This window comes from Anas acuta, chromosome 7, assembly GCF_963932015.1.
Source record: "Anas acuta chromosome 7, bAnaAcu1.1, whole genome shotgun sequence".
NCBI lineage: Eukaryota > Metazoa > Chordata > Aves > Anseriformes > Anatidae > Anas > Anas acuta.
Genome location: NC_088985.1, coordinates 30981396 through 31003090, shown reverse-complemented (window position 1 = coordinate 31003090; position 21695 = coordinate 30981396). Strand labels below are relative to the sequence as shown.

General features: G+C 39.2%; 2 protein-coding genes across 2 annotated transcripts in view; one reads left to right on the top strand and one right to left on the bottom strand.

Moving 5' to 3' along the window:
* GFRA1 (GDNF family receptor alpha 1) overlaps nt 1–21695 on the top strand; it is a 260122-nt gene that overhangs the window by 29471 nt on the left and 208956 nt on the right. The window lies entirely within an intron of this gene.
* On the bottom strand, nt 5066–20666 carry LOC137859777 (pancreatic lipase-related protein 2-like). Its single transcript, XM_068689189.1, has 12 exons — nt 20618–20666; nt 18902–19056; nt 17290–17415; nt 15746–15880; nt 15172–15280; nt 13926–14045; nt 13722–13844; nt 11510–11625; nt 9896–10025; nt 8658–8769; nt 7995–8157; nt 5066–7866 (listed from the first exon to the last, which is right to left on the bottom strand). The coding sequence occupies exons 1-12, from the start codon at nt 20664–20666 to the stop codon at nt 7618–7620; spliced, it is 1587 nt and encodes a 528-aa protein (XP_068545290.1). The 3' UTR covers nt 5066–7617.

The following is a 21695-nucleotide window of genomic DNA, read 5'->3' as shown; positions in this document are numbered from 1 at the left end:
CATCTAAGCTGCATTTTTCCATATGCTAAGCAGTATGTAACATGCTCAGCATGCATTGTAAAATACAAGTCATGAGTGTCTGTTACTCTTTGTAGCCTATGGAGTGGGTGTGAATGTTTGGGTTGGGGTCTGGTTCTTGTTGGTGAAGTGGTGCAAACCAATGCCATCTACAGTGACAATCACTAGCAAGAAGTCTCAGAGGAATCAGGAGGAAGCAGTGGCTGGTCAGTGATGGGATCTCATGTTTAATTACTGCTCAGACTGAAGAGAAGTATGTAATTTCAGATAAGAGAACAGATCTAGCTAGTAAGAATCTACAGATCTATTGTATAATCTATACTTAATGACTGAAAGATAGGAATTAGGCAGCACTTATGGGAACAGTATCAGACAGATACAGCTCTTTGGATAAGTCAGGGAAGGTGTGAGGCTGGGGAGCCACAGAATAGAGATAAGGAGTGCCATGTGCCCCGTTTGTCAGCATATCGGCATGTAAGTTATATGGAAAGCAGCCAGTGAAACTGGTGCCTCTATTCATGATGAAACATCTTCCAAAATTGCTGAATGTCTTTGTGTGAAAATCAGACCCCTTTAAAGTGTATGTTAGAAGACCAGGACTGCTGGGTATGCTCAAATATTTTGCTGTAATTTCCACAGTTTGCATTTTGTGTGTGAGTGTTAAAATGGTGATGCAGAACACCCCCAACCCAGAGCACCACAGCTACAAACTGAAGCAGAAATGCAGGCTCATAAGAAGCAAGATATACAATACCTCCTTGGACAAATATGCACAAGTAACTGAGAAAAGCATTTGGCAAGGATTTAAGTTCACTAACTGCATTCTTCAGCTTGCTTTTTCATCTGCTCTGTATGTTGAGAAGTTGTAGCCCAGTTAATATGGAGGAACTGTACACATTTTCAATGCAGAAGCTCACTGTCAGTGTATTTCAGAGGCATATGCAGTGGTGCAGATAATATTCCTGTAGCCCAGAATGACAAGACGGATTCAACACTTGAAAGAATTTATAGCCTATGTTACCGGGTTTTCGAGGTCTAGCTTGCTTTAGGAATGGCTGCTTTTTCTTGGTATGTTTTTATGACTTAAGAGGAACAGTAGGTTTTTACAGATCGTAAGAAAAGTCTGGCTTCTGCAGTTGCCTCTGACAATATGCAAGTGAACGCATCCAGATGGTTTTATAAATGTCAACTTGAAAATTATCAAGGACACAAATGTATTCTGATGGTAGTGGCCTTCGCATTAGTAAGAAAAAAAGGATCAAAACACTCACTGAGAATCATGTTCTGCAAAGGAAACTCAGCAACTGTGTTTCAAGTGCAGTGATATATAAATTACCAAGGCTTTCATAGCAAGATAAGTGAATAAAATTCTAAAAGCAATATTTTTCTCTCTCATTTCAATTTTAGATTGAAGATGGTTAATGAATTTCTTAGCTTGAAAGAAGGTCACCTGGCAGTAGCTTTGTTATTGCATCCCCTTAGAGAATTGTTAATATGCATAGACAAAGACCACTCACCTTCTTGGAGAATCTTACTGTTAGACCCTGAGTAACAGAGCCATGAATAGAAGACTTTCTTGATATTCCTATTGTCTAATTCTGATGTGTTCATTCTGGTCAAGTGAGCAAACCTTATATTGAATACAAAGCAAAAGCAATTTGCCTTAGTGTATCCTTTTCAGTGTTGTTCAGCAGCAATGGAATAAACATTTTGGAGATGGTAAATATTCATGACCTTCCATGAAACTTGCTCCCTGCTCATTGAATCAGTCAAAGCAGTCCCTTGCCTTTGCCCAAAGCAAGCAGAGATAATGTTAACTTCTGGTTTTGTGAGCTGAAGACTTATGGAGCATAGTATCATGGTAAGGAAACAGGAACAGGAGAATTTTAAAAGTGGCGATGGAAGTAACCAAAACTACAGTGGGTGGAAAGATTACGGAGAGCCAGGCTTTCTTTCCGAGTAATAGGCAGAATTAAAAGAGAAGAGGGTGAAGTCCTTTTTTCTGAACGTTTTATTTCCTACTAACACTAAAATATTTAACTTACTTGAAGGAAGAAGCAGAAATGAAAAGGAATAGCTGTAGGTTTTGACCTGGAGACTGATAGGCAAATGCAAATCTTTGCAAATGGTCTGTGAAAGAACGGCTCTGAACAGCCCAGACACAAAACTGTGGCTTAGAGCAAAATTGGCTACCTTGGGCTCTGGACATCTCTCACGTTATATCCCAAGTTTTCCTAGCATCTGAAATGTATGGGATGAAAAGGGGGCTGATCCCAATGTCAGTCTGTATTTTGAGATATTGCTTCTGCTTCCGGTGTTGCAAGACACTTGGCCGATCCCATCTTGTGGTAGCTGGGAGGAGAGGTATGTTGTCCGGTAACGCGCCAATCTAGGTGTGCTCTGTTTGTGTGCAGGTTGGTGATGATGCATGCTCTTTCCGGAAGGTTTTAGATCCTTGATAGCTAGAGATAAAGAACAAATTCCTGGCTCTGTTTTATCTTGGAAATATGCCATCAAAAATAAATTTCGGCATGCTATCAACATCTGCTTCATAGTGATTGGAATCAGCATAGCTTGAAGCAGCCCAGAGACTGAAATTGCCAAGTCCTTGATTCTGTGTTAATAAAAAAGAGATCCATGAGTTTCATAGACTGTCTGTGTAGATAGGCTTTGTGATGGGTCAGCGAGCAATTGTTTAGCCTCCCTGTGGCAACCTCAATCCCAATCAGCTTTGGTTTTGGAAGGATAACTGAAATAAGTGTTGGGAAAATACACCCCAAGCTCTTCATTTTTTTGCTTCCATTCTAGGACAAAGCCAAAGGTTGCTGTTAGAGCCTATGGGTTACACAGAACACCCTGACTGGGCTTAAATCCCAGCAAAATCCTGTTCCAATGGTTTTATTGTACCCTCTATATATCAGGCACATATTTGGAAGTTGGAGCCTATTGTAGGGAAAAAAAAAATCACTAATTTTCATCGAGGGAGGAGTGTGAGGGAAGTGAACATAAAGTAATTTCACTATAAAAATATCCACGAGGATTTGCAAGAGAAGGAATTGAGGTGATAAACCTACAAGAATGCTATCTGGGAAGACCAACTTGCTCCCAGGATGTATGAGGTTATGGGTGGGTTAGTAACTGATATAACACAACAGACATTACCTGAAAAAAAGGGAAAACAGATCTCAGATCTAACAAAAAGTCCCCTTAGGATGTAAATTCTCAGGCACTGTGCCACTGTAATCATTCACTCATTTCTGGTATGCCAAAGACAAAAACTCTAACCTAAATTAAAAGCAAAGAGAGAATTCAGGAAGAAGAAGGAGAAAAAAAAAAAAAAAAAAAAAACACAACAAAACAAACAAAAAAAACTATATAGAAAAGAATTGATTTATCTTTTCTTGTGGAAAAGCAAACCTGAAGAGAGAAACAAAAACTGATGATAAAATCATGTGAAAGCAAGTGAAACAGAGATCTTGATTATTATTGGGGGGGGGGCCTGTTGGGGCGGGGAAGAAAGCCTAATGTGTTTTTCATTCCTGGAGAAATTTAAGAAATTTCCCATGGTGTTTCTATAAGTAAATATTCTGGCAAGTGACTGGGCTATAAAATGATGTAATCTGAAAGCAGAGTCTTAAAGGCAGGGTGAAGGCATTGGGGAGGCTTTCTGTGTAAGAGACGTGTCAAGCTTCTTCTCTAACAAAGATGAAAGACCAGAAGGACTTCTTGAACAAAGTGATAGTTTATTTCCTGCAAATTTGTGGTTCATCTTCAAGGATTTTATCAACATATTCTAGGGTATTAAAATAGCGTGAAAAAATCTGAATAGTCAGAGAAATAAAATAGATAGGATCAAAAGTGGGAAGAGAGATGACTGTGTAAACTAAGCATCGAGGTCTCCACCTAATAGTTTGCATTAATTATTTTTTGTTATTATACTTTTTGTTCTGTGCTCACAAATATTTATGAGGGACTTTTTGATAAACTGCAGGTTTTTTTGAAAGAGGAAAGCATACTTTTTGCTGTGCTTGCAAAAGAGGAAGTGAGGTAACAACCTCAAGTTGCACCAAGGGAGGTTTATTTTGGATATCAGGAAGGATTTCTTGATGGGAAGGGTGGTTAGGCATTGGAACAGGCTGCCCAGGGAGGTGATGGAGATGCCATCCCCACAGGCAATTAAAACATCTGTGGATGTGGTACTTAGGGACATGGTTTAGCTGTGGACTTGTAGTGTTAGGTGGATGGTTGGACTTGATGATCTTAAAGTCTTTCCCAACCTAAGTGATTCTCTGATTACATTTTATTCCTGTTAATAGAGAACTGATACAGATGGTTTTTGTTTTCATCACTTCATAGAATCATAGAATCATAGAATATCCTGAGTTGGAAGGGACCCTTAAGGATCATCAAGTCCAACTCTTGACACCGCACAGGTCTACCCAAAAGTTCAGACCATGTGACTAAGTGCACAGTCCAATCTCTTCTTAAATTCAGACAGGCTCGGTGCAGTGACCACTTCCCTGGGGAGCCTGTTCCAGTGTGCAACCACTCTCTCTGTGAAGAACCCCCTCCTGATGTCAAGCCTAAATTTCCCCTGCCTCAGCTTAACCCCGTTCCCGCGGGTCCTGTCACTGGTGTTAATGGAGAAAAGGTCTCCTGCCTCTCAACACCCCCTTACGAGGAAGTTGTAGACTGCGATGAGGTCTCCCCTCAGCCTCCTCTTCTCCAGGCTGAACAGGCCCAGTGCCCTGTTGTTTCTGATGCTACATATAAGGCAAATGCAGATGTAAGTGGAGCAGAGAGCTAGTATTGTGCACTACTTTTCATTGCTGTTCCTTTATTCTGTAAAAGATCTAAGAGGTTTGTTGGTTTGCTTGTTTGTTTGACCTCACCCCCTTGCTAAAAGGGTGTTTTGAGAGAGAGCAGGGACTGAGGTGGAATGCCTTATGATGGTTAGTTAATAGTTTACCTTGGCATTGTTTTTGTAGTGAACAAATGCTTAAGGAGAATTAAATGAAATTTCTGTTGTAACTGAAGCACTCTCGGTATTACAGAATATTTAAATAATTTATAAGACTGAATGGATATCATCATACGTCCTTTGAAATCCTAGACAAACAAAGCACATTTGATTAAAAAGAAGTCTACTTTTCAATTTGACATCCAGACTTCAAAAAGTACATCTTATGACATTTTAAAGATGCAATTTAAGTTGTTATAACAATCTGGCTTATGTTGTTGTGAAGCTATTACCTCTTCCAGTCATTGTCAAAGACAGAGTATCTTGTGAAATATCAAACCCTTGCATTTTATGGACTGGTTTCAGTAACACAGGTGATAGAATCAGAATTTTCCGTACCAAGTAATAATTTTGATTTTTAGTTACAAAGAGAAATGGGAGGGGAAAAAAAAAAAAAGCTTAAATCCTAAACTAAACCAGCAACACAGCTGGTTTCAGTATTTTTTCACCTGCAGCTCATAAAAATAAACCTCATGTTTCCTGTTCTGTTTATAGATGTATTAGCTGTGCTGATATTTACTATACCAAAGAGTGAAAATTAACTCAAGAAAGAGTATATAATATAAACACGAAGTGGGACAAGACATGGGGATGAAAGTCACACAATATTTTATTCTTAGCTGTACTGATTGGGTGAGAAAACACCTATTTTTAAGGGGCCTAATCAGCTTAGAGCAGATGTTATCAGCCCATGTGAGTTGCTATATTTCATCAGAAAGGTGTTGAAATCAACAGCTAAAAATTAACCAAAATGAAAGCTCACTTTTTTTTGAAAGGAAGACTATGATTTATGATTCATAAAAATATCAAATTAATGTCCAAAATTGCAAGAAAGGCACAGCCAAATATGGAGGCAGAAGGGAAAGGGTTTGTGCTTTATAAACTCCTGAATTCAACAGGATGATGTTTTTTCATAGTGAGAAGCCATGGCCCGCATAACGTTCACACTGATTCCTCATGTCATTAAATCAGATAATGCACTTCCTGGCTCTGCTACGCACGTTTTTTGAGTCCCCAAGAAAAATATTTACTTTTCTTTTGCTTAAGGCCCTGAGTGCATGAAAAGAATAGTAAATATTCCTTTCCCTCTCCCTCCATTTGCTTAATTTGTGCAATTCTGAGGCAGAGAGCCATGCCTGATTTATGACAGGTGGTCAAGATAGTGTAATTCCTAACTATAGGTATTTCCCAACTATGTACCCAGGGGTTCAGTTTATACTTCTCTGGGGAATGAATTCCACCCTTGGGAAGGTTTCTGGATCCTATTCCTCATATGGGCGGAGGTGGTAAACATACCAAAGCAGGGAGCCCATGAAAGTAGACAGATTTGTGAACTTCAACCCAAATCTCCTAATCAATCTCCTCTGGCAAACTTCATGGGAACTGACTGGATTCTGATATCTCAGAACTATTGCTGCATAATTTATAACACACCTGTTCATCACTCATGTTTAGCCTTGTGTAACTCATCAACAGTGTTTCTGGTGAACCTCACTGGAAGTATTCTGGAATAGCTAGTTATTAGGATGGGACAGATCAGAGTTGCCCAACATGATTCGCACATAGGATTTCTGTGCCCAAATGACAAACCTCATATTAGGTTTAAAAATTTGCTGTATTTCTTAGACCACAGTGAGCAATAAAATCCAAAAGGAATTTTGTGGTGAGCTTCTACTGAAATAAAAACAGTCTTGGTAGCCTGATTTTGCTAGAAATGTTATCAAAATGCTCCCAAATGTTCTGGGGCAATGCTATAATAATGAAAATACGGCAGCTGAGGCCCAATTTAAGGATCATCAGAATTCTTGTGGGGAAAAGTTTTGTGTCTCTGAAAGGGGCATATTAAGTTCCTTATACTAAATATTTTTATCCTAAATATTTTTCTAAGATACTTTCCCTAAAATTATGGGAGGTCGTCAGGGTTTTCTGGTGTTAGAAAAGCAAGGTGCAGGTGGAAAATTCAGCCTCAATGGTAAAGGGAAAATTATTATTTTGAAGCCTGCCAGAAAATTTAATATCTTCAATAGTACAACATTATTTTGATAAAGAAGGTACCCATTTCAGGTACAGAGAAAGAGTCCCAGCTCACCCAGTGTTCAGTGAAAGTCAGTGAAGTCAGTGAAAAAGGCACAATCAAATATTTTGCTGTGCATTAAGCTGTCCTGCTTGATACGAGGTGAACTTTGATGGTTGAGTTTCTCAGGGCAGATTGTGCAACTTGGTATGCAGTCCCAGCTCTTAGGCAGTCTTTTGGATGTGTTGCTAAAATGTTGTTCAAATACGTTCTTCAGGAGGGAAGAGCAGGTGTCAGTAAATGCCATTAAAACTCGGAATATTTTTATATTAAAATTATTTGTCAGAATCCTCAGATAGAATAAAATGCTCCAGAAAAGCATGAAAGTATCCTTTTCCTGAAGAAGTAAGCAGGCACAGTTAAAGGATTTGTCCATCTATTTCATGGTTGTTGGGGTTTTGTTTTTAACCTATTTTAGTATTGTCCTTCTTGACTCTGCAATACAACCACACCATGTCATTTTATAGCTGGTAAAATGCCCGTTAGCTGTGGCTGTAACTAGAATTCACAGAAGTGTAGCTCCCCTGTTTGGATACAAGCTAACAGCACTGATTTGGAAATAAAGCTTTTGTAGTAGGCTGGAAAAATCGTCCGTTTCTGTTGGAGGAGCCTTGCCAGCAGTTTGGCTGAAAAAGCATGCTCTTGTTGAGTGTGGACAGCTGTGACATTTGTGACATTCCTCTGCCAGCCCTAGCAAGGCATCAGGGTTTGCCATTTGTTTGGCTGCACAGACCCATGGCCACAGAACACAGACCTGGCAACAAGAGAAAAGTTTAAGAAAATGATCTTCAGCACAATGGCATATTTTTCTATTTTACTTTATTCCCCTCCCCCCCCCCCAAGAGTCACAGCATAGAACACAATTAGGCTGTATACTCACACATTTCCATCTTCCCCAGATATTACTGTGACTTCTTCAGCTCCCATGCAGCCTCTGTGTACCTGACTTAGGTGCTTCTTCCAGAGAAACTCGACTTTTGAAATGTTCCCAGAAATTTCTGTATCAATATAGTTCAAGTATGTATTGCCTGGCTTGAAAGTTCCCCTGCCAAAAAAGAAAAGCATATCAATGAAATATTAATCCATGTTTACCGGAAAAGGCTAGGCTGAGTGGGCCGCAATGCCAGACTCTGGCATGGTTCATAAGAAACATGCAACTTCCCTGCTGGTGCACATTGCCTAGGGGAGGGAATGATCACACAGTTGCCTAGGGGAGGAAATGATCACACAGTTGTGCATCATTTGTCTCTTTGTCATCTTAAAGATTTCCAAATGACATGCCCGAGACCAGAAGTAGCCTAGTATCAGGCTCCAGAGCTCTTAGCTCTTGCACACTTTGCTATACTAACCTTTGTCTGAAAAGAAAACACAGAGCAAGAGAGACCAGCAAGCACATTTTGACCACAGCCTGTAGCGTGGGGAACTTTGACCACATATCAGCTGCTTTTATGACCAGTGTAGATCACAAAGAACAAGATGAGACATGTGAAAAGAGACATTACAAATTCAGTATAACATTTTTTTCAACAGTGATGGTATACTTACGTGTCAATTGTATATTTTCTCCTGATCCCATTAGTACCAGTCAAGGCTACATCTATGTTTCCCTTCATGGTTTCTGTTGCAGATACTCTGACACATATCTCTTTTCGCCAGCCTTTGAAAACAAAATGAAATATGAGGGAAATAAATCTCTTTACAGTCATTGAAACCTATGTTTCTATGCCTTTCAGGGAGAGGAGAGGATTGCACAGATGTGCTTATATGCAAACAAAATGCCGCTCTTGTTAATAAGGGAAACGTTAGTTCTGTGTGATTCTGGTAATCTTAATTTCATTGACAGTGGTCTAAATCACAGATCCAACCTCTGCTGGCCTTCTGGCCATGAGGAGTATTTAATCTGCCATGGGCAACACCGTGCTTTGCTCTTCCGCTTGGCATCAGATTTCATTTTGTAGTTACAGTTATGAGAAATGTGGGTGTGGCAGGATGTCTCATGAGTAGTGCATATTGATTTCAAGTAGCCAGGTTTGGAAAGTATTTGTACTGCCTTTGATTTGGGCTATTAAAAAGATAGTCTCTTCACCCACTTCAGGCTATGGTTTTTATAAACTCAACAGTGTGGGTGTTGAAATTAATGTACTCATTCAGATTTAAGAAATGAATAATTTCTCTGTACTCAAATTAATTTTTCTGCTTCGTGCTTTTCCCAAGATGAGATATAAATATTTTTGTACGTAGTTTTTCTTTCATATTCTAGTGCTAGCAAAGACTGTATCTGATTCATTGCCCTTGCAGTTCATCATCCAGAATGGATTACGTTTTATTTACAAATTTCCTTATTTCCCAGTTCTTTGGCTGCTTCTACATTAATCACATTTAAAACTATGTTTATACTTATTACTCCCCGTCATCATGACTTGATGAAATTTGCAAAAATACCCTAAAATGATCTAGTTTTATAGATTTTTGTCAGTGACAGCTGTGCAGCTTTACTTGAAATCTTGCATTTTCACCATATAATTCCTCCCACCTTCAGCTTTATAGAGCTTTTGAAGCCATCATGTATTTAACAAAATTTAGCAGGGTTTCTAAGTCACATGTCAGCACCAATTCTATAATTATCTCCACCTTTCCCAGATAATGTTGATATTCCATATTCCTAACAGACATAAAATTCCATGAGCACCTCTTACTTGAGTAGATTTCTGTAGAAGTATAAGGTATTTTTTCATATAGACTTTGTTGCCACTTTAAATTCATCACCCCAAACCAGTACTTACGAGAAAATGGGGGGTGGGCCCCCGTGTTTAAATAAACCTTTTGCTGCTCTTTCTCAGTTTTATAAGGATACATATCAGCATAATGACCCATCAGTGGGCATCTTTCCTTTTGGCATGGGAAGCATGCTCCCTGGAGGAAAATAACAGTGTTTGTTAAAAGATGTTATCTATTTTAATCTCAATCCTCAAAGTATAATAAATTAGGATATTTCAGCTTTTCCTCTCTCTCTCTTTTCTTTTTCAAAAAGGTACTTGTTTCATATCTTATCTTCAGTATTTAAGAGTGGTGACAAAAGGAGTTGTGATGGTCAGTCTGCTTATTTCTTCTGGTGAAAAAACAGAAGAGAAAAAAAAAAAAAAGTTAAAATCTGGCCTAATTCCTTTTATTCCTGCAGAGACCATGAATAAATATGTAAATGTATGCTGCGCCTTACTACCTGATCTGGAAAATACAGATAAGATATTTAAGCATAGGAATCATAAAGTATCATCAACTTTGGTATGTGGAAATTACTCTGTGTAGATTGAATGTTGAATGGTCTTGTTGTCTATTAAAAAAATGATAAACATGTATATTTTCAGTGAAGGGATTCAATTTCAGTTGGAGAAAAAAAAAAGGTTTTTCAATATTTGGAGAGTTCAATTTTGATAATGAGGAGGTTTTACAAGAAGTGGCATCTGTGGATCCTTGACTGTTTGGGCATTAGATGAATGAAAGGCTAAATGAACATCATCAGTTATTATTCTTTGATTAACAACATCATTTCCCCCTCATCACTAAATTGCATGGGGTTCTGGTTTTCATTCAAGACCTGAATTACATCAGCCTTTCAAGTTATGTGGCAGAATCACTACAGGCAATAACAACTTTTCAGCATGTCCTGGTTTCACCTGGGATAGTTAGTTTTCTTCCAAGTAGCTGGCATGGTGCTGAGGTTTGCACTTGGGATGAGAGCAATGCTGATAACACCCCCCGATAAAACACTGAATGGGGAGGGTGAGCAAAGGGCTGTGTGGTGCTGAGCTGCCTGCCGGGTTAAACCACAGCACTGCAGTACTGCAATCCTTCCTTTTGTGAGTCAATACAAGCAAATCCAGTCCTGGCTTCCTAGTTATGTCAGGCATGAAACGCCAGGACATTCTGCTGCCTTCTTTCTTGTGGCACTTGAGGGTTGTTTTATGTGGGAGCACTGCCGCGCTGTATAAATATTTGTCTCCCCTGCTCTAAATACTGTGGCTCCTTATTGCTTATACAGATGTTTAAACATTTACGGAATCCATCAGCCATCCTCTTGATGATGGGTTCCACCAGGTTTGTAAGACACTGGTTTAAATGGACATCCTTCAGCCAGACCGTGTCCCTTGCTGCTGACCTAAGCAGAGGGTGAACCCAGCTGTGTGTATATGTACTGTCTTCATTTTCTCCCAGATCTTTCTTAGGGTTTGCTGTTTTCACATTTTGCCCATTTTCTGGCTGTGATCTGGAGGAGGGCAGTCAGTGGGTCTGCAGAGCCACCCTCTGTCCTATCATTTAGAGTGCAGAAATGGTCCCAGAAATTAAGGGAAGGAGGGCAGGGCCCTTACCCACTTCATAAACATGTACCTGATACTTACTGATATAAAATCTCGGTATGTTTCACACTGGTAGCCAAGAAATCCATTTGGAGTGATAATACTTTCAGCATAATACCGGAGACTTCTTTTATGTCCGCATCCAATAGATCTATATGCTAGGAGAAAGCCCACATAAAAAAGATTAGAGCAATATATTAACCATATATCCATGCCAAAACAGCAAACGTGGGTCTTTTTCCCTCCCTCAAAAGCATTTGTACATAGAGTGAAGTCTTGGATTAAAAAACAGTGACAATTTAATATGTTTAAAGTGCAAATTATTTGGTTTTGTGGTAAAAAGCACACTTGAAACTACAAAAATATTTGTGATGGGGAAGAGCGAGGTGCTGCCCATGCATGTCCCTTTGCCCATAGAGAAGCTCAGAGAGGTGGAGATGCACCTGGCAGCCTTCAAGCAGCCTCCAGTCCTGCTCTGTGCACCACTGACTGCTTTTACTTTAGCACGGGAAGAGGGGAGGGGTTAGCTAAATTTCCCTTTGATGTTTCAAAGACTGGAATAATTCATAGTTGTGGCATTTGCAAAGCATATAGTAGTTACTATGAAGTAGTTTTCGTTTGCTTACCATTATCACAATGTGGTATTTTGTAAAACCACAGTTTCCACTCACTTCCAGAATTAAAGAAAATTGTAGTAATTATTTTAACTTCAGTGGCTTTCAGTGTTTTTAAGCTCTAGAAAATCTGCGGTCATTTGACATTGGTGATTCTGTGAAATGCTCTGAAAAGCAAGATGTTTGGCAGTGTGTCCTTGATTCTTGTCAGGATTTTTCTAAACAAGTGCATTTTGCACTCAGAGTGAAATTCCTAAGCAGGCAGTGCAGGGAAGAAGAAAGTGCAATTTGTGTTATATTTACAGGTCCCTCATTACAAGCATTGTCTTCATGAGATCCAAAGCCTCTCCTTTATCAAACACACCAACGTTAGGCTATAAAAGCAGGCTCCAGTCTGCTTCAGGCTCAGGGGACCTCGCCTGATTATAGGGTGATGATTTGGAGGCACTGAAGTAATTGCAAGCTGGCACAGCTTTCAGTGAAGTCAGAATTTCACCTATAGTTATACATCAATATTTATGCATCTTAAAGATAGACCAGTTGATATTGACCAGTTGATACACGTTGCTCTTTGCGTAGGGGGGAAAAAAAACAAAGTGAAGAGTATTTTTGTCTGCATTTCTTGAAAACAATCCGGGTCATCAAGGCTTCCTGAGTATGTTTTCTTTATCATTCTGTCTTAAAAACTAATTCAGAAAGGTCTGTGCTTTTAACTTTAAAATTCCCAGCTCTTAGAGTTGGCTTACTTTGTGCTAGTGCCAAATTCACTTGACATCTGTACAATGGGAACATAATACCAGTCTCCTTCCTGCATCAAAAGCTGTAGAAAGAAGTTACTAAATAGCATTTCTAAGGCACTTTTTTTTTCATAAAACCACTACATAAATGTAAATATTATCAAACAGAAGAGATAAGTACAAAGCAAGGTTTAAACAAGAGGCAGGAGTTAAGGCTGTCTCTATTTTTAGAAGCTGCATGAAAAACCCACTCCATCTGCTTGTGTTCAGAAGAGCTGGGCTCATTTCTTACCACAAAGCATTGCAAGCAGCCTAGTGAAATATCTGTGGAAAATACATAATTTTTGCTGAAAACCGAGACACATTTGTGTTGTCAGTCTTGAAGGTGTTTTGGTTCCAAACGATTCTGCGTGTAGCCAGCTTTCAGTCTTGGGTTACTAAGTTCTCAAACCAGTTCTGATACAGAGCATTTTTGAAAACCAGTTACTTAACTAGTGGTAGGGATTTCAAAACATTTAGCTGTGAATAACATGTGTTCTTATTTCTGTAGGGTAAGGCAGAAGGCAGGATTTGGGGCATCCATTGTGCTCAATCCCAGGATAATTCTTATTAACTGCCCAACTTTCTTTGAAGAACATGAAGTACTAGCACAGCAGTCATTTTATCATCTTCTATATTTTTAACCTTGTGCCGTTCCCTTTGAAGACACTAATGCTGCTAACGGCATGGATGAGTATGCCTGACCCCGGTACTTCTGCGACTGTTGTTTTTGTAGCAAGAAGGGAAGCTCAAATTTAAAGAAAAACTCTTTTTTGGATTATCCTTGAATGAATTTCACTGGCCCTTTGTGTGTGGAATTTCCACAGAGGGTCAGGCTGGTGGACAAATCTTTAAAATACTTACCTCTCATAAGGTCATTGATATCCCGAGCTGTGGGAGGTACTCGAAGCTGCTTGCATCCTGGCATTTTCTTCCCACCATTTGGATAAAAATCCAGGTGGCCACAAGTCTGAAGAATCCCAGGAGCTGAAATATGTAAAATGACTAAAGACTGATCACTCTCTGATATGCCTTTGTGTATGTGTTGGCTCTTGTGTGAAAACTTACCAAAGTCAAAGAAGAGATGACCAGCGTGAGTGTGAATTACATCAACAAATTTTGCATCTGAAGGATCCAGCCTAACCTTGTTAGGAGTATACTGGAAAAGAGGCCCAGCTGGATCCAAACCTCAATGAAAGGAGATGTGGCTGGTTAAGTAAACAATAACTTATTTACTGTCATCACATGCAGTGTATATACACAATATGTCATTAAATTTCTACCTTTACTGCTCATATAAAAATCTATTTTGTGGATGTAGGACAGCTGGCCAAACAAATGAGGTTTTAATAGAACAGTGGCTGGAGGCAACACAGTAAAATTTGGATGGATGGTTGACTTACTACTGGGGAATACTGTCATAGGAAGAGGTGATTTGTTTGCTCTTTTTATAGTAGTAGAAGATGTGAAATTTTGGCATGTTACTCTAACCATGCATATTTGTATGAGAATCTTTATCAGGTCAAAAATTTATTTTAAACACCAAATTTGCTTGAAAACATCACCCTCCACTTCAGGCTCACTGAGCTCTCTCTGTGGACAAAGCACTAACATTCTGATCCCATTTTCCCCAAATTGCGCACAGCCTAGTCAAAGAAATGTCTATGCAAAGCGAAGGACTGACTGGTGGAGAAAGGAAAGCAGAAAATACTGAGACTTTAACAGATGTGGTGTGGGAGTGTGTCATGATATTGTGCCTCCCTGCGTAGCTATGCGGCTAATAGCTTTCTTCCTTTCGAGGGTGCCCACTGCTATTTGTTTCATCGTGACACAGTAAATATAGGGGTATTCAGTTTTTCATTTCAGATTTTCCATCTTCTTAACTGCTGAAAAGTCATGTTAGAGTGGGCTTTTAAAGCCAAATATGATAATGAGTTGCTAGTATATTTACAAGTCTGTTATTCCAGATGTAATATGGTATTTTCTTCCTGCTCTTTGATATAGCTAAAAATCATAGGCAGCATGTTCTCAGGGACTCAATATAATCTATGCAAAGTGACATATTTAGCCACAGTATGGACAGTTAAATACTTCTGTTGCTGTCCAGCCTTTCTCAGGGCTGTGACTGGTGATGTGAAATGGCATGGGATATGACATGGCTTCATTTGTGTGCAGTCGTGCTGGTTGTGTGCTGTTACCTACGGCAAAGCAACACAGTGTGGTCTGTGTCGTGTTCGTTAGGTAGCAGTGACTCTCCGGTTCTCCTAAGCTGTGTTAAAATATAAAGCTTCTGCAGCTGAAACAGCCTCGGTACCTGTTATTCTGCCAATGCCGGGTTTCCGTCTCCCTGCCTCCCCTGCAGCATGTGCTCCAAGGCTATGGCCAATTAAGTGAACATTGGCAGGAGAGTAGCCGTAGTCTTTCTGTGAAAGATGTATGGAAAGGAAAAAACAAGGGTGCTAAATGGGAAATATGATGTGAATAAAGTGGCTGTGGTGCTATGGAGGTGCTCCACCACCCAGCTCCTGCAGGAGGAGGAGGCCATGTGCTGCTGGCATGCCGGGCTCGGCTGAGCCTCTGCAGGAAAATTGTGGCTTCAGGTGGCTGTGGGAGAATCCCTTCTCTGTGCTGCCAGCCACTTGTAGCTGGAGGCAGGGTCTGAGGCCCATGGAGGCATATTTTAGTCATGTTGGCCCTTGACTACTGCTCTTCTCCTCGCCAGTTTTCCTAATCTCCATTCAGAATGGCTTATCCAGAAAAAAGGCCATCACGACCACCTGTATTTTAAGACTACATCACATCAAATCAAAAAATGCCACCCTGACCACAGGCTTTACCATACAGACTACATGTACATGCTGGTGTTCACATTCCACGGATACTTGTACCTCGAGAAGGTTCACAAGGTACACGAGCTCAGCCCCCACGATGCGGACATTGTTAACTGCTTCGGTGTACAAGCCACTGGAGCCACCTGTCCAGTCAATCAAAATGCAGTTTACGTCTTCAACATGAAACATGAACTGTCAGGTATGAAAAGAAGAAGGAAACAAGTGTGAAGCACAGCTCTTCCAGGTTAAGCATAAATAAATATTTGTTTTGCTCTAGCTGGGGGTTCTCATTGTAGTTCTGTGCATTTTGATTTTTGCATCCCACCCTTGCAGAATTGGCATTCTGCTCCTGTCATGAGGCTCTTTTGAGCTCCCCCTTTGCTCTCTTGCTGTCTTCTCTGGGCACTGTTTTACAGAAGCCTGTGGGGTAACTTGTACACACCAGTCTGCAAGGCCAGAAAGCAGGCTGCCATGGAGTACTCTGTGCAGTAGTTATTCTTGTCAATGGTGTTGAACACAAGGGGTGAAGAGTGGGGATAAATCGTCAGGACTTGGCCAGTGATTTTTATTTATTATTTATTTATTTTTAAAAATAAAATTATGCAGCTCTTAGGGGTGTATAATTTTAATATAATCTCTAGTAGTGCGTTTTTATAATATCATCCTAGATACTCAGGTCTTGCATCATTCCATTATTCAGAAAGTGGCATAGCAAAAAGATGCTACATGCACCTGCTTTGTCTATGCGACTAGTAAGGATACATCTTTAGTGCTTTCTTTCCAATTAATACTGCAGAATCAACACAAGGAGGCAGACTGGAGGCAGGTTTGAATGCTGCATAAAGGCGTCTAACAGCTGGTTGCAGTTCTGTTTTCCTCCCCAGCTGCTGTCCCTGGTTTTAGAATATCAGCTTGTCTTAGTTACCCCAGATAGAAAAAGAGGAGAGAATGACTTCTTTTTTTTTATTGTCCACGCTTCATTCTTCAAAATTTATACATTCAGATCATCTAATGAGATTCACAAATTCATGTTCACGTGCCTGAAATGCTCAGCCCATGACTCCGTGTATTTTGAACAAACTATTCTACTTAGAGACTTTTGGCAAGGGAACTTTCTGATTTTTCATTTTGAAACAATTTCATTTTTGCAATGTACCTAAATAAAATGAAACCAATCTGCTGAACAAAACATTTTGGTTTTGGTAGATCAAATGCCTCACTCGATCTGAAATGTTTATTTTGAACTTTTGCTGAGGTGAGAAAAGTGACCTTTTTTCCTTTATTATTGCCACGGAATTGAAAAACCAATCAATTATAGCTTTCACTGTGGAGGTGAATGCAGCAAAAAGCTGTTAAGTAGGAGTCTGAAGTGCTCTATACTCGGAGCTTGGAACAAGCAGGCAGTTTTCTGAAACTGAACTTGATTCCGAGGATTTTTCTGCTCATATATTCCCAGAATTAACAAAAAAAAAAAAAAAAAAAAAAAAAAAAAAAGAGAGAGAAGTAAGTTTCATAAGCCAATTAATGTCTGTGGAATGTCTGTGGATATTTTCACTTTCAAATACAAGTACAATGACTGTCAAACAACAATCACACCATACCCTGCACATGTTTGATATCCAGGAGAGGTCAGCTCCACCAAGATGGCCATGAATAATGAAGCGAGTTTTCCTGTGTGCTCGAAAATTTGAAGCTTTGATAGTTGAAGGATTTGAAGGATTAATTTTCTGTGTTGAAACAAACAAGCAAAACAACAGTAACAATGTGAATGCTCTGTACTAATTCACAGTTTTATATGGGGAAGAATTTCTCAATAGTTAGGGCATAGTTCTGTTCTGGGCTCCGAAGAGATGGGATTTGTTCCTGATCCTAAACTGCCTTGCTGGGGAATATCAGTAAATAGCTTCAACAAATTCAACTTCTATTTAGCTGAACTAATGATATGAGCTTTGAAATATACTGGTACAACATGTCATATAAATAAAATATTTTAACAAAAACTATAACCAAAATACAAAACAAATTGTGTTTTCTAGAAGGTATAATGCAGTTGACTCTGAATCTGTATCCTTTTTTCTTTTTTATTTTTTCTCTTTAAGATAAGATTTTCATTCTAAGCTTATTCATATGTTATCTTAAAGATAATCTAGACAGCATGACAAAGGCCACCAGGCTGACAGCAAATGCTGTAGGTATTTTGGGGTTTATGGAGAGGGAAGGCATTATTTTCTTCAAAAATGAATTCTGAATAATGCATTGCTTTGAAAACTGGCACTTATTTTTTGTTATAGCTTGGTATGCTTAAAAGGGTGCCTATCACTAGTTCGTGCACACCTCACCTCCAGTGAAAAATTGAGTCAGGTTGAAAGCTCTCAGAGGAGAAATCATTAAATGTCTCCTCTGTGACTACCATTTATAACAAACAAACAATCCCACCTGTGAAATCTTTTTCATGTATCATAAGCCAGCAACAGCAAAGCAGCCCCTTTTCATTTTTCTTATTAAATTACTTAATTTTCCCTTGCTTTTTGTCCAACTAAAATTCACAGGGATGGTCATTCTCTTCATCATTTTTTTCTTTAGTCTCTTGTTTTCCCTTCTAAGCTTCTCTTTAATTTTTCATCCCACTTTCCTTCCCTTCTCTGGTGCACAATTACTTTCTCTCCTAATCTTCTCTCTTAACTACCTGCCTACTCTTAGGGTTTGGTTTGGCCATCACATGAGCAGAGCCTCTGAGACCAATTATATATTATTAAAAGGATCCCATAATCATGTAGGAACTGTGCCCTAAATTCATGTAATATAATATAATATATAATATATTAGTACCTGAAATATATTTTTCAGCTGGAGACACACAGAATCCAAAACTGAGCTTTCCTTTTGCACTTGTCTTACCTCTGTCTTTGTAATGATAAAACTGAAACTGAATTTTGGCCATTTGCTTATTGTAGAAAATAACATAGAATAAATGCAAAAACATCTTTGATGACTTGTGTTAGAAGACTGCAAGTTAGTAAAATGTTGCAATTATACCTGGCCCATCAGACAGCTGACATGAGGAAAAAGAAATGAGATGAAAGGAAACTGGGATGGACTGCTCGTGGCATGTGTAATACGGATCAGGGCCTCTGCTGGGAGGAACGAAGCAGTCCATATAATCTGTTGACCATGTAGCACACTATCAATATTTAAAGCAAACCAGTTTCTTACTTGGTATTTCATGGTGTTGTCTCTAGTGTAAAGGAGGAAATTGGTGTTCACAGCTGCTGGAGGGCTGGGCAAGCCTGTCAGTTCTCTGCCGGGGATCCCAGACCAAGGGGGATCATCGGTAAAGCATCCGAGCCTTTCGTAGCACACTTCCCTTCCTGGGACACACGAAGAACGATGTTAGTGTTCTGGGAATGTAGCAGGCCAGGCTGCTGCCGCTTTACAAGAGCTGGCAGGACAGTATTTATTGCAGGGAATTGGAAAATGGCTGCTTCATATGAGCACGGCACCCGTGTCCACTTTCATTAAGGGCTCAGTTGTGCTCTTGTGCCTTATGCATGTAGCAGGGACTTGAAACTTAAGATCCATTCCTGTTCCAGACATTGCCTAGAGCTCAGTTAGGTGAGCTCAGGAGGAAGCAGGATTTGTTTTGTCAAACATATCGTTAAAATAGCTATTGGAAAAAGACAAAAAAAAATCTTGATGCTTTCTGTATCCTGAGATCAAACTGAATTTTATGAGCTTTTGCTTTTGCTGGCAGCTTTTCAGCTCAGAGAAGCCCTTCAACTTAGTGCTAATGCTCCACAGATTATCTAAATTGTTACTTCTTGTGCAAGAATTAAAGAAGGAGTTAAAATAACAAAAGAAAATAAATCAGAAAACAACCCAGCAACAGAAAACACCCAATCATTAAAATTTACACCACTGCTTGCTCCACCACTTACGTAAACCACCTCTTGTTTTTTTTTTAATCATCAAGGATTTAGTGGAAGCAATGGAGTAAAATCTGAGTGGAAGCCCAGAGCAAAGCACAGACTAAGGAAGTATGATTTGTGCTTGAATTTCCCAAATTCTGTTGTGACTTTAATACAGCAGTGATGTAGATATGACATGCAGGTGTTGCCATTAAATGTCAGACTTATCCACCATCATAGCATAACAGTTGTGAAATCCCACATCTTTATTGCTATTAAATAGACACTGGAAACAAAGAGAAGGTATTGCTACTGTGAATGAGTGACGGAGTCAGAATACATCACACCATGACTTACTCTATTTGTAACTCTGTACAAAATTCTGGTGGGTTATATACTGGAAATACATTCTGAGAAAGAGAAGATTTGATTGTGAAGATGCAGTCTAGGACTTCACAAGCGATTCAGTCATTTTCAATGTGTTGGTTTTTTTTCTTCTTCTTTTTTTTTTTTTTTTTCCCCTGATACCAGGGAGCTTCTGGATTGTGTTTCACTCTTTGTTTTCTTCCCATGCATCCATCCCTATTGAACTATACTTTCCTATTGGCAAAGAGATGTTTTGAACCGGGACTATTTTCTTCTCTGCACAGCGCTGTGCAGAGTAAGCGCCTAGACTGTGTACTATTCAGTGATTATGTTTAAAATGTGTGACATTACAAGTGTTGTAGCTACCATAAATGCTTGTGGGTGGGTGGGGAAAACAGTTCTGGGAGAAATTTAGAATCCATTTGTATATTAAAAAACCTTTCTAGTTCTTTTTCTGTTTGCTAGCTGCAAAAGTCTTTACAGAATTAAAGAGTGGTAGGTTAAACGTGGCAAAGACAAGACGGAACTCATTACTCCTAATGAAGAAGTCTATTATATCCATTCCAAAGCAGGTTCTTATTTTTTTTTTTTTTTTATATAGTTATTGTGGTGTAAGTTGCATACAACAATTTTTACTGTTTATAGATTTGTGTCTTACCTGTGGCTGCATCAAGAAGGAAAAGAGTAGTGATCCAGACTGCAAACATCTAAAGCAAATAAAAATGCAATTCAGACCTAATTAAAAATAGAATCTGGAATTCACCTAAGGTTTTCCTTGATCCATTAAAAGAGTCATACTGACCACAGGAGAACTTCAGACATTTAATAAGTTGGATCCAAAAGAACCAACATTTCCTTAAAGAGAGCAAGGTTTCAAGAAAATACCTTTGGCATTCCTTTTGTTTGCCATGGAACTACTGTGAGTATACAGTGCATCCTCTCAGCATCTCTTAAACATTGTCTTCCTGACCTTGACAAACAGAAGCTTTTTTTTTTTTCCTCTAGAGCTGCAATTTATGGATAAGCAAGTGAATTTTTAAACGGATTTGCTACATTTTTTTACAGAGTAAAATTTCTTTTATCATTTAACAGAAAAGTTATTCACAGAATTACTATTCAGTGATTATGTTTAAAAGAACCCAGGAACAAACTTAATTTGTATTTCTAAATTTTACTGCAAAGATCAAAATGAGTCTTCGAGACTATCAGTCACATACACTTATCAGCCCTGATCTGCCTGATCACCTAATCACCAGCTGATATGTAAGCATAGGAGTAAATGGAACCAGTCAGGTACTTCGAGGTAAAGTGGGCAATGTATTTTAAGAGTAGTCTTACCGCTAGTAACCTATCTTTAAAGGAAAGTTGAAGAATTATTCCGGTACCATTAGTCAGTGACATAAATATATGCAGTTTGACTTTATAACTTGTACTTTGAACACTGCATCAAGCAGGTGTGCAGAATATGACATCGGTAAGAGAAGAAAAGTAAGAAGTGCATGCTATATGTGCTGTAGAATTGGACACCTCCGTCTTAGGAAACTAATATCAGGCTCCAATACTCCAATAAGTCCTGCATCCCCTCCCACCACAGTCTCCTGAAGTCAATAACATCCCGTTAGGAGCCAAGAATTCATTGCTGTAGGAATCACTGCAGGTTCAAGCATGTCCTGCTTCCATCTCACCGCTCACCCAACACCCCCTGCCTTATCATGATTTGAGTTTCTGATTTCTTT

Bases quoted from the DNA above. Each gene is read 5' to 3' on its own strand.
- LOC137859777 (XM_068689189.1), bottom strand. From the start codon at position 20,666: ATGTTTGCAGTCTGGATCACTACTCTTTTCCTTCTTGATGCAGCCACA. The intron at 15,881-17,289 runs GTATGGTGTGAT...CATACCTGACAG, and splicing joins GGATATCAAACATGTGCAGG to TTCATGTTTCATGTTGAAGA. The intron at 8,770-9,895 runs GTAAGTACTGGT...TTGTTTTCAAAG, and splicing joins GGCCCACCCCCCATTTTCTC to GCTGGCGAAAAGAGATATGT.